This window comes from Rhinatrema bivittatum, chromosome 8 (genome assembly GCF_901001135.1).
Source record: "Rhinatrema bivittatum chromosome 8, aRhiBiv1.1, whole genome shotgun sequence".
In the NCBI taxonomy this organism is placed as follows: domain Eukaryota; kingdom Metazoa; phylum Chordata; class Amphibia; order Gymnophiona; family Rhinatrematidae; genus Rhinatrema; species Rhinatrema bivittatum.
Genome location: NC_042622.1, coordinates 264,434,366 through 264,447,316, shown reverse-complemented (window position 1 = coordinate 264,447,316; position 12,951 = coordinate 264,434,366). Strand labels below are relative to the sequence as shown.

Sequence of the window (12,951 nt, the reverse complement as noted above, 5' to 3'; positions counted from 1 at the left end):
AGCCTCTAACTCTAACTTCTGGAGCATGTGCAGGAGTCACTGGGCTGCCATCACAGCATGCCTCTCTCTCAGCTTATTTCAGAGCTGACGTCACCTTCCCAGGGAGGAGGAAGGGACTGTATATGGCTGTTTGTCCTGCTGTCCAAGGAGAACACCCATTACAGGTAAGCCAATTTGCTTTCTCCATGGACAAGCATAAGAAACTCTGCCACACGAGATGGGACGCCCCAGCAACCTGTTATTATTCTGTGGGAAGTTGGTTAATTACTTAAAATTGTTTGAGTACCAACTGTCCAAATGCACTGTCTATACATAACTCCTGCTCTAAACAGTAATGCTGAGTGAAAGTATGTATGGTTGACCATGTCGCCACTCTACAGATATCTAGTACTGAAGATGAGTTAAGATGTGCCATTGTCAAAGTATCTGCTCAACTCATGGGTGCAGCTCAGAGATGAGCAGTCAAGGCTTTTTCCTCTTAAGTGGATACAGCCAGAATTCCGTTTTAAGGTGGACTGGGTCCAGATAGCTAAACCCTGTTAAGGTGTCCCAGGGTTCCTGGGTATATACCCTGCCATTTACCCTCCCCCTCAACTCAACCTTACAGGGTTGAGCAGTTGCCTGTGCCAGGGCTACTTCCCTAGGGTAAGAAAGTCCTCTTTCTTCATCTGATTATGTATGAATGTATTTTAATTGTAAACCGCTTAAATCCACATTTTGCCTGTATATGCGGTATAGAAATATTTATAAATAAATAAATAAATAAAAGCCTGTGTCAGAAGTGGTTTGCCTAACTGGAATGTACCTCCTTTTTTTTTTTTTTTTAACCAAGCAAGGCTCTTTGTCTCTCTCCCCCTAGAAGTCCTACTCCCCATTGTCCTTGAGCCTTGGACTAGGCTGAGGCTCATTTCTTGGTTCTTCCATGGTCCAATCACCTTATTTTAGTTGAGCTATGCTTTAAAGTCTGCTCTGTTCAGGCCAGTCCTGAAGTGATCTCAAATTGCGGGTAGGCCCGTCCTATTACCACTGGGTATGGGAGTTGAGGCAGTATTCCACCTCCATATTGGCCTGTCCTGCCATTGTTGTCAGTACCACCCAACCAGTACATAAGAACATAAGAAAATGCCATACTGTGATTTCCATGTACACATACAAAGGTAGTCTCTCTCTTATGGATAACCCCTATCTGTTTACTTAGCTCCTTGCTCACGATTGTCCTGCTATGCCCCAAATATTTTATTTATTTATTTTTAACTTTTATATACCGGCGTTCCTGTATAGTGGTTTACACTGAAACTGCAAATTCGCACGGGAGCAATACATGGAACAGGAAATACGAGTAACTGGGACAAGGGAACAAACAAGCTGTAGAATATAAACTATGAGTAGTCCCTGAGAACAATAATTAACTATATAATGAATAGCTACAATCATTAAATAAAGCATGAGTGAGTACAGAGTAAATAAATACAATCATTAACTACAGGAAAGAGTAAATACATTTGAGTACAATGTGGCCTAGGTACAACCTTAACTAAAAACCTTAATTGAGATTACATAAGTAAGGTTTGACAGCCCCTTATATACAGCTGATCATACAAGGATATAAAATCAATTTAAAAAGAGGGAGGGACTTGAACCGGGAGATCTGAACCTACATAGAGGGTAGGTGATCTTATGAGAATGGGTACAGATTATAGGTGCGCTTTGGGTATGGTAAATGATGAGATCTGAAAAGACAGAATAGACAAGCCTGGTTACGAACAAAAGAATGTTATGTATCAGGAAAAGCTTGGCTGAATAACCACGTTTTGAGGTTTTTTTTGAAAGCCGATGGGCAAGGTTCTAGTCTGAGGTCCGGGGGGAGCGCATTCCACTGTGAGGGGCCTGCAGTAGATAGGGCGCGCTTCCTTAAGGAAGTTTTTGCTGGGGGGGGGGCATACAGTGTGCCTTTGTATGCTCTTCTGATAGGTCTGGATGATGTATGAGGACGCATTTGGAAGATTAAATTGAGGGGGGTGAAGTTGTGCGTAGTTTTGTGAATAATCGTGAGGACTTTAAAGAGAATCCTGGATTTAATGGGCAGCCAGTGGAGGTTCTGAAGGATGGGGGTGATGTGTTCTCAAGAATTCTGGTGGCGGAGTTCTGAACCATCTGTAGGGGTTTGATGGTGTTGGCAGGGAGTCCGAGCAGAAGGGAGTTACAATAGTCGATTTTAGAAAGGATGATGGATTGCAGCACCATACGGAAGTCACTGAAGTCAAGGAGTGGTTTCAACTTTCTGAGGACTTGCGTTTGTAGAAACATTCCTTTGTGGTGGTGTTTACAAATTTTTTTAAGTTTAGCTGGTTATCAAGAATGATGCCTAGATCTCTCACATAAGGAGATTGATTTAAATTTAAGTTGGTTAATTGAGGAGCGCTTGGTGGATTGAGAAGAACGTTATTGTCGTCTTGTGAGATGATGAGGATCTCCGTCTTGTTGGTGTTGAGGATTAGGTTGAGGCTGGAGAGCAGCTGATTAATTGATTGAAGGCAATTGTTCCAATGGGTCATGGTTTTATGTAAAGCTTCAGTGATCGGGATGAGAATTTGTACATTGTCTGCGTAGAGGTAATGAGTTAGCTTTAGATTTGTAAGTAAGTGGCAGAGCGGGAGAAGGTAAATGTTGAATAGGGTAGGAGAAAGGGAATATCCCTGGGGGACTCCCTGGTTGGAGCGGACAGGATGCGATTCTTTGTTGTTTATCCTGACCTTGAAGAACCTGTTACGCAGGAACGAATTAAACCAGCTGAGTGCAGTTCCCTTGATGCCTATGTCTGCAAGCCGATCTAGTAGAATTGTGTGGTTTACAGTGTCGAAGGCCGCAGATAGATCTAGGAGAGCTAGAAGATAGGGTTGTTTTTTTTCCAGGTTTATGAGGATGGTGTCCATGAGAGAGATTAGAAGGGATTCTGTGTTTTAACGATTTGCGAAAGCTGTACTGAGAAGGGGCGAGTATATTATTTTCATCCAGGTATTCCGATAGTTGCTTGTTGACTATTTTTTCCATAAGTTTGGCAATCAGAGGCAAGTTAGCTATGGGGCAGAAGTTGGCTAGGTCCATTGGCGACAAATTAGGTTTTTTTAGTAAGGGTTTTAAAATTGCAAGCTTTAGCTGGTCTGGCACTAGCCCTCGAGTTAGGGAGCAATTTATGATTTCTGCGATTGGCTTTGAGATGGTATATATTAAAATATATTAAAGCTTGAGTGGGAACTTCATTTAACTTGCCTGGGGCCATGAAGTCAGAGTCTCAGATGTAGACCATCCACCAGGTTGTAGCTTTGTGGCTTCGAAAAAAAAGAAAAGGCATGGGCCCACTCATGTTCCCCCCCCCCTCCTCATTCTCAGGCTTCTTCTCTTTACATTCCACCGTGCCCACCAAGGGTTTATCTTCACCTTCCCTTAGTTGCTTGCAGTCTTCTTGTGCTCTGTTAGGCAGCACCCCCATTCCAGATCTTCCAGCCATAGACTTGCCTCATCTGTATGGTCTGTAGTCTTACAACAGGAGCATTTCCAGAGCGCTTCTTTCATTTTACCCTCATTACTTTCCTCATGGGGGTCCTTCATCATAAGGGCAACAGTCTTCTCCATGTCACTTTCCTGCACAGAGGGCGCAAAAGGAAAAAGGATGTGGACTATCGCCACCTGGGTAGAGAGGTACCTTCCTGACCATGTTCTTTTTTTTTCCCCCCCCCCGAGTCTTCGCTTCTTTAAAGGTTCTCTCTGGTTAACATGCTCTACAGCCTCTCAATTAGACAAATACCAGGCCAACATCCATGGCCTTATCTCCTGAATGCCAACAGTTTGTGGCGAAATGCTTCGTCTACTACAAGTGAAATAATTTGAGGAGCTTACTGGCTATCCTCTAAATATCAAGGTGGGGTCTTGCTGTCCTGAGGATGATTGCTAGGGCCCTCTATTCTCCCTGTCAGGATCAGGCATCTGGATGGGATATTCCTCTATCCTCCTTCGTACCCAAGGATACCCTGTTGCGAACTGGGCTTGATGGAAGGCGTTAGCCAATTCTATGGCCAATTCCAGGGTAAGTTTGGTAGGCTGACATACCCATTGCTGCATGGACGGATATAAACTATGAATTGTTCAAGCAAGACTAAGTCAGCTACTTCTTGGCCTAACTTTGCATTAGGCTGTATCCATCTCCACTCAAGGTCCTTGAGATGATGGAAAAGATGCCTAGGGCTTTCTCTGAAGTGGAGAGTCCCTTTCCAGAATGGCAGTCAATATATCTCCAGGTTACACCCAGCCCTTTTTCGAGTTTAGCTGCCTTGACAGCTGGATAAGTAGCCCACCCATCTGAGTTTGCAGACTGATATGCCGCTTGGCTGGGGCCAGTTAACAGGTTTCCCAGATATATGGTCCAGTCAGTCTCAGGCCACCTAGCCAGTTGAACAGTCCGCTCAAAGTTCACCAGAAAAGCTTCTGGATCTTCTCCTGGTCCCAACTTGGAGAAATTTATCAATGTCTGCCACCATCTACTTACAGCCCCCCCTGACATTAATATCACACATTTTTGCCTGTACATAAGAAGATAAATGTACTTAAAGAACATGAATATTTATGCATATAATATAATGAATATTGTACTGTAGTGTATTACCTTCTTTTCCTAATTATTATTGCACCCCCTTTCTTAGTCCCCCACTCAGTAGCTCCTGTCTATTGTTTCTCCCTCCCCCCAGTTTCATAATCAGTTACACCGTAAAGCCTTTGTGGCTGCATTTTTTTGTTTAATGGTAACCGATGTGATGTTATTAACGAAGGTCGGTATATAAAAATGTTAAATAAATAAAATGTAAATAAAATTATGGGAGCTATTGAAAAGCTTTGTAAATAGCATATTGCTTAAGCTGCACCTTCCTGCACGGCAATCAAGGCTGCTTAAAGGGTCCTCACGTTTTCTAGGAGGCACGGTTGGTTCCCCGCCCATCCAGCCCTGTACAACAGTCTTTAAACTGTACTTGTCCTTCAACAAAGGCCTGATCCACCCGCTTCATTCTTCACCACGGGGCGGAAAAAACAAACCCCCTCCTTCCTAACTTACACAAAGGCTCCTGCCTGTGTTTTCTGACTGCTTCAGGCGGAGCTAGCCACTCTGGCATGTTATAATGGACTCCCAGGGTATCCCTGTAGCCAGGCCCCAGCATAATTTCCCACAGTTTCTTTGTGTGTATTTTCCCCCCTATGCTTATTTGACCCAGAAGAAAGATAAATGTTCTTCTCTCCCTTCTTCTTTGTTCTGACTCGAGCACTGCTTTGTGCTGCTATATAGCTCACCAGTTCCTGCTCTGTGCAACTTTTGGAACCAACCAGACTTCCAAGCAAACGTCTTCTCTGTTGGCGAGTTGTAGATTTCTGGATGTGCCTTGTTTAGCGCAGAAAAATCCCACTTCTCATACCATATGTGGCACAGAGATGAGAGGTCAAGGCTTTTTCCTTTTAAATGCTTTATTTTACAAATGCAACAAAACCACCAGCTTTCACAGTTCGCACAACACAAATTCAGGTTAGCTTTGCAAAGCACTGCCTTCTATTTTATACAGTGACATAAATAGATCAGCTATTTCTCAAGGGGTTGCATTTCCCTTCTTATTCATGTTCCTGGAGTCTCATATGAGCAACGCCCAGGGGACTAACTCCAGAGTGGATGCCATGGAACCGAGGACTTGCAAGTAGTCCCAGACCGTGGGTATCGGAAGCGTCAACAGGCGTCTGACTTGCTGCATCAACTTGGTGATTCTGTCCGTTTGGAGAAAAACCTTCCCCAACCGGGTATCGAATCGCGAGTCCAGCACCTGAGACGGGAGAAGGTTGCTCTCTGCCTGATTTACTACCCATTCTAGCGATTCCAGGAGCCCCACAACTCTCCTGACTGCCGCCTCGCACAGCTCCTTCACTTCGCTCGGATGAGCCAGTCGTCTAGGTACGGGTGAACTAGCACACCCTCCCTCCAAAGGGCTGCTGCCACCACCACCATCACCCTGGTGAAAGTATAAGGCGCCGTTGCGAGACCAAATGGCAACGCACAAAACTGGAAATGGTTGCTGAGTATCTTGAAGCGCAGAAACGTTTGATGATCCTTGCGGATGGCTATGTGCAAATACGCTTCGGTCAAGTCCAGGGAAGCCAAGAACTCGCCGCTGCAGACCACTGCTATAACAGAGCACAGAGTCTCCATCCTGAAAAGTGGAACCTTGAGGGCTCTGTTGACCTTTTTCAGGTCGAGAATCGGCCGGAAAGATCCCTCCCTTCTTGGGGACAATGAAGTAGATGGAATAACGTCCTTTCATCCATTCCGCCCGGGGGACGGGTATGATGGCCCCGAGAGTTAGGAGCCGGTTGAGAGTCTGACACATGAATCGGTCTTTGCGTAGACCGCAAGGGGACACTAGAAACAGGTCTTGGATGGGCTGAGCAAATTCCAATGCCTAACAGTGTTTTATGACCTTGAGAACCCAATGATCTCTTATCTTGACCCATTCCTCGTAAAATCCGGACAGCCATCCTCCCACTCTGGGAACTGAGGAATGGGCCCGACTGCATCTCATTGCGCTGACTTGGCCCCAAGGGAAGCGGATCCAGCACCTTCCCTTCCAGGTCATCAGCCTCGAAAGGAAAGAGACCAAGGCTGGGCCCTGACGGCGGGTTGCCGCTGAGCTGTCCCCGGAGTCCTGTTCTGCTGGAATCTTCTTTGGCCCCGAAACAGAGCGTAGGCCGTAGAAAATCCTCTGGAAGGCCTCAGTCTATCCTCCGGCAGCCTGTGAACTTTATTCTTGCCCAGAGACTTAATCAATTGCTCCAAATCTTCTCCAAAAAGGAACTTTCCCTTAAAAGGTAAAAAAGCCCAACTGTGCCTTAGAAGAGACATCAGCTGACCAATTGCGCAGCCAAAGGAGTCTCCGGGAGGAGACTGCCGAAGTCATAGTCCTGGAAGAAGTCCGTAGGAGGTCATACAATGCATCCGCCCCACAGGCAACCGCCGCCTCCAGGCGCTCTGCCTGAGCCGCTTACTGAGGCGGTAGCTCTTGAGAAGTTAAGAACTGTTGGACCCAACACAAACCGGCTCGGAGCATAAAGCTACTGCAGACCGCTGCCCGAATGCCCAAGGTGGAGACAAAAAAATTCTTTTTAGGAGCACCTCCAACTTCCTGTCTTGGCGATCCTTCAAGGCCACAGCTCCAGCTATTGGGATCGTAGTCCTCTTTGTGACCACCGACACCGAAGCGTCCACCTTGGGAGACCTGAGGAATTCCAAGACCTCAGGCAACAGATATAACTTCTCCATTGCCCGCCCCGCTCTGAGGCCGGCACCGGGAACATCCCACTCCCGAGTCATCAGTTGTTGAAGCATAGGATGAAGAGGTAAAGTCCAGGCGGGACCCCGCAACCCAGCTAAGACCGGGTCCACCGGCCCTGAAGCAGGCGCCTCTTGGGAGAAGGTCCACTCCGAGCTCCGCCAAGACCCACGGAATAAGCGGGTCTAATTCCTCCTTGTGAAACAGGTGGACCATCTTAGGTTCATCGCCTTCTAAAGGAGCCGACTTCCCAAGGTCCTCATCCAGATCCCCACCAGCAGGGGGTGGAGGAGCCAGGGACACATCCACCGAGCCCTCTCCCGAGGGGTCTGAGACAGAGACTCCCAGCCCAGGCAGGGAGGAGCTCCTGAGCTTCGCTACTCTCAAAGCCCCCTGGGGGTCCTGAGATCTCTGTATTTTACTTGGGGGACCCACAGGCGCCCCTGCACAGCAGCTCCCCTCTGATGAGCTTGTGTGGCCAGAAAAGTCCTGTGCATAAGGAGGTAAAAGTCTAGGGAGAAGCCCTCAACACCGCCCCCCACTGGCGGAGAACATAAGAACATAAGAAAATGTCATACTGGGTCAGACCAAGGGTCCATCAAGCCCAGCATCCTGTTTCCAACAGTGGCCAATCCAGGCCATAAGAACCTGGCAAGTACCCAAAAACTAAGTCTATTCCATGTAACCATTGCTAATGGCAGTGGCTATTCTCTAAGTGAACTTAAAAGCAGGTAATGGACTTCTCCTCCAAGAACTTATCCAATCCTTTTTTAAACACAGCTATACTAACTGCACTAACCACATTCTCTGGCTACAAATTCCAGAGTTTAATTGTGCGTTGAGTAAAAAAGAACTTTCTCCGATTAGTTTTAAATGTGCCCCATGCTAACTTCATGGAGTGCCCCCGAGTCTTTCTACTATCCGAAAGAGTAAATAACCAATTCACATCTACCCGTTCTAGACCTCTCATGATTTTAAACACCTCTATCATATCCCCCCTCAGTCGTCTCTTCTCCAAGCTGAAAAGTCCTAACCTCTTTAGTCTTTCCTCATAGGGGAGTTGTTCCATTCCCCTTATTTTGGTAGCCCTTCTCTGTACCTTCTCCATCGCAATTATATCTTTTTTGAGATGTGGCGACCAGAATTGTACACAGTATTCAAGGTGCGGTCTCACCATGGAGCGATACAGAGGCATTATGACATTTTCCGTTTTATTCACCATTCCCTTTCTAATAATTCCCAACATTCTGTTTGCTTTTTTGACTGCCGCAGCACACTGTACCGACGATTTCAATGTGTTATCCACTATGACACCTAGATCTCTTTCTTGGGTTGTAGCACCTAATATGGAACCCAACATTGTGTAATTATAGCATGGGTTATTTTTCCCTATATTCATCACCTTGCACTTATCCACATTAAATTTCATCTGCCATTTGGATGCCCAATTTTCCAGTCTTACAAGGTCTTCCTGCAATTTATCACAATCTGCTTGTGATTTAATACTCTGAACAATTTTGTGTCATCTGCAAATTTGATTATCTCACTCGTCGTATTTCTTTCCAGATCATTTATAAATATATTGAACAGTAAGGGTCCCAATACAGATCCCTGAGGCACTCCACTGTCCACTCCCTTCCACTGAGAAAATTGCCCATTTAATCCTACTCTCTGTTTCCTGTCTTTTAGCCAGAAGGATTGCAATCACCGCCCAAGTCTTCTCTGGGCCGCTCCCGCGGATCTTCCAGACTGCTGGGGACAGGAGAGAGCTCTCCTCCCCCGAAAGCTCTGACTTCTGCCACGGCAAAAGCTTCCAAGATGGCCACCGTTCCCGCGATCAGTGGGCATGGATCGGCCTGCAAGCCTCAATCAGCCTGCTGCTTCCGAGACACCGGCAGCAACACTGTCGAGCCTTTCCCGCCGGGAAGGCACCTAAGACAGAGGCCAGTGCGGGAGAGCCAGGAATCGGACTCCCCACAGGCTGTGCAAAGCAATGGGTGCGGCATATCTTAAAAAAAAAAAAAGGGGGGGGTTCGCTAGAAGCAGAAAAAATGGCGCGAACCTTGCGGCTGCTGCCGATAGCATGCGACCCTCCGACCAAGCGCTCCCGCAGGCAGCACGGTGGCTAACCCTGGCGAAAGGCCGAGTTCCCAGAAGGCTCGGCTTAAATAAAATCTTTTTTTTTCCCCCCAGCCGACTGGGACTGAGGGGGAGGGACCGGATTACCGGTATCACCCCTAAAAAGCCTTACCGTGTAGGAGTCCGCGGGATCACCAACCCCCGCTCCTATATTGTCTGCTACCAGGGGGGGATAGTCTCCCTGAGACCTGCCGACCCCCTGGGAGGCTGATTGTCGGCACCGCTCGATCTGCAGAGCTCCTCTTTTTTTTTTTTTTTTTTAAACAAACTTTACACTCTGCTAAAGCCCTTTTTAAAAGTTATCCTCTATTCTTTTTTTTTTTTTTTTTTAAATTAGCCTACACCTAAGCCTAGAGTGCAGACCACAGGTTTTGCACCACCTCCATCTGCTGGAGACAGAGAAATACTGAGCACATGCAGGTGGCACAGCAGGTTAAGAGGGGCTGCTTTACAAGTTTCTCTCTTCTCTTGTCTCCATCTGCTGGAAGGGAGGCAAAACCCAGCAGACTGGACTGATCCGGGTACGTACAGGGAACACCCATTTGTCTGTTATCATCTTGGTCCACTCTTAAAAAAAAAAAAAAAAAAAAGCCAGACAGGCATCCTCTTGTGCACACCATCAAAGAGTGGGCCCGTGGAGCCTTCCTGTGAGGTTTTACGACTTCTGGCACCTGAACCGGAGCCATTCCACATAGTTCTCTTCCCTCTTGAGAACTGAGACTTGCCTGAAAACTGGCACTACAAACAAAGAACCCATTCTAGCACTAAAGTGCCTGATCTCTCGAAACTTCTGCCAACTGGGAAAGGATTTGCTACCGTGATTGAACTTGTCCTCTGGCAACTTAAGAGCCTCAGACTCTCCCAGATGCTTTACCAAGATATCCAAACCTTCACCAACACGCAGCTTGCCTTTAAAAGGGAAGAGCACCCAAACTGTGACTTTGACCTCTCATCCACTGTCCAGTTTCTGAGCCACAATAGGCATCCTGCCGAGACTGCAGCCATGTTTCTGGAAGACGTGTGAACCGGATCCCATAGGCTCCACCTCCTTTTCAGACACCCAATCTTCCAACTCCGCCTCCAGGATCTGCTGAACCCAGCACAAGCACCCCTGAGCCATGACGATGCTACAGCACCAGGGTGGAGACCTTAAACAAATCGTCACAAGGGAACTCCATCTTACGGTCCAGAGAATCCTTCAGTGCCACAGCCCCTGCAACTGGAGCAGCTCCAAAGTAGCCTCACGCGAGGGGACTTAACTTCGCCGTTGCCCTTCCTGCTTTCAGAGTGTCCCGTTCCTTAACCAGCAAAGCTCTAACTGACCAACATAAAGGAAAGACCTTGTGGAACCCGTAAGCTCCTCCAATTCTACTTTGTACTGCTTTATTCCTAGTTCGGCCTGGTCCTTACCCAGAGGATCCAAGGGGCACATCCACTGGGAATTCCTCCCCCGACTCCTCCGAATCAGACACAAAGTCCGGATCCTGAATCAGCCTGCGACACTCGGGGCAGCCTCCAGAGAATGTCTCTTCCCACCTGAATCCCCGTTTTAAAACAGCCTTGTGCATCAGCGGCACAAAGGACAGCCGAGAAGGGCTCCCCTTCTTCCAGTGAATTAAAAGGGGAAACCAGATGGATTTCCCACCTTAGCCTGGAGGATCTGAAGCCCCTTTTCCCCCCACAGTTGCATGCCCCACCAAGAATTCATCCAAAATGGCCACTGCTGCCGATTTACTTGCCTCAGCCTGAGATCCCCCCCCTAGTAGCAGCATGGGACAGCTGCTTTCTAGCTCTTCTTCTGCGGCAAGTCTGCCCTCCCCCAAAGGGTCCTCTCTGCTGCCACTGCACAGATCAGAGGGCAGAAGATCACCCTATGGTCCCCCACATGCACGACACCACTTCCCACGCTGACCCGTGGCTGCCCTGTCTGTATCTGTGCTGCTTGGGGAAAAAAAAAACTCACAAACAGTGCTGCCAGTGCCCCTTCTGAACTGTGTGGCAATCTGCAGGCCCTGCAGAAGCTCCCTTCCTCCTGACTCACCAGCCCGTGACTGCTCTGCTGACCTGTCGCCCCAGAAAAGGGACCACCTTCAAAATGCCGCGGCAGGGCTTCCACAGCTCCCACCTCACCCTGCACACAGACTCCCTTAGATACTTTTTTTCCCCCCCCCCCTATTCAAATTCTTGAGCGGAGGAGTAGCCCAGTGGTTAGAGCAGTGGGCGACAAACCAGGAGACCAGGGTTCGAGTCCTGATGTCGCTCCTTGTGACCTTTACCCTCCATTGCCTCAGGTACAAAAACTTAGATTGTAAGCCCTCTGGGGATAGGGAAATAAGTACAGTACCTGAAAAAAGTGCGAAAAGCAGAATATAATTCTAAATAAATTCTAAATTCTTAAAAAAGACCTCTTCCATATTAAAACACAAAGAAAGGAGATAATTTCCTGCCAGACAGCTTCAGGTCATCCAGAGGAGGGAGGAGAGGACAGGACCGGATCTGAGGGAGCCAGCCCCACGGCTGTCCCTATTTTCCTGCCAATGGGCTCAAGCTGAGAATAAAGGTCCACTGACCTCCTGCTTGCCCTTACTCTACTATGGGATAGATAGCTCTTCTAGGCCTAACATCCCTAGGAACAATTTCTTCTTCCTAAGATATACAAATGCAGGATAGACCACCCCTACCATCTACTAGAGACAGGGACTACTGGGAGAGTGGCACACTGGCTTATATACTGGGAAAGTGCAGTCAAGCTTTTGTTCTCTGTCTCCATCTACAGGTAGGGGGAAAATAACCCGTACATCTAAACTGATCTGGGGGACATTATGGAAGTTATTTACCCTTTCACAATGTTCCCTAGTCTTAGAGTATTCTTCAGTCAATGCATAATTAAGCTGTGGAATTTTTTTGCCAGAAGATGTGGTCAAGGCTAGTAGTATAAATGAGTTTACAAAAAGGTATGAACAAGTTTTGGAGGACAGAGCCATTAACAACTAATAGCCAGGCAGACGTGGGAATCAACACCTATTACTCGCTTGCAGAAGAAGGGACTAGATCTTCTCACTGGAATATGCCACATACTTCTTAGTGTCAGGCTGGCCACTACTGGCAACAGGATGCCGAGCCCGATAGACTATCAATCTGACTCAAGAAGAACATAAGAAGTGCCATGCTAAGTGTAAAACCTACCTGAACTGACAACGGAGTGCCACACACCTCCTCACCCTTACGCCAGAGTGCGACACTCACCTCGTACTGTGGTCTCAGCACACCCCTTGGGGATGTTGGTAGCCAGTGCCAGCTCAACCAGGTTGACCTCTCGATCCTCCGTAAAGTACAACTCTGCTTCCTTGAGAGCTCGAAAGGGAAGAGGATCTGGGGATCCGTATCCACACACTGCCTGCAGCGACAGTGTGAAAAGATCAGAGAACCATGACTGTGGGAAAAACTCTTTACAGCC

The 12,951-nt window shown here is 47.5% G+C and overlaps 1 protein-coding gene across 2 annotated transcripts in view; it reads right to left on the bottom strand.

Annotated features, from left to right (window-relative positions):
- TAF6L (TATA-box binding protein associated factor 6 like) overlaps nt 1-12,951 on the bottom strand; it is a 42,098-nt gene that overhangs the window by 14,403 nt on the left and 14,744 nt on the right. Inside the window, exon 3 of one of the 2 annotated variants that reach the window (XM_029614879.1) lies at nt 12,741-12,927. In XM_029614879.1, the coding sequence (XP_029470739.1) occupies nt 12,741-12,927 (187 nt within the window). The remainder of the gene's footprint in view (nt 1-12,740; nt 12,928-12,951) is intronic. The other variant, XM_029614880.1, reaches the window with a different exon arrangement.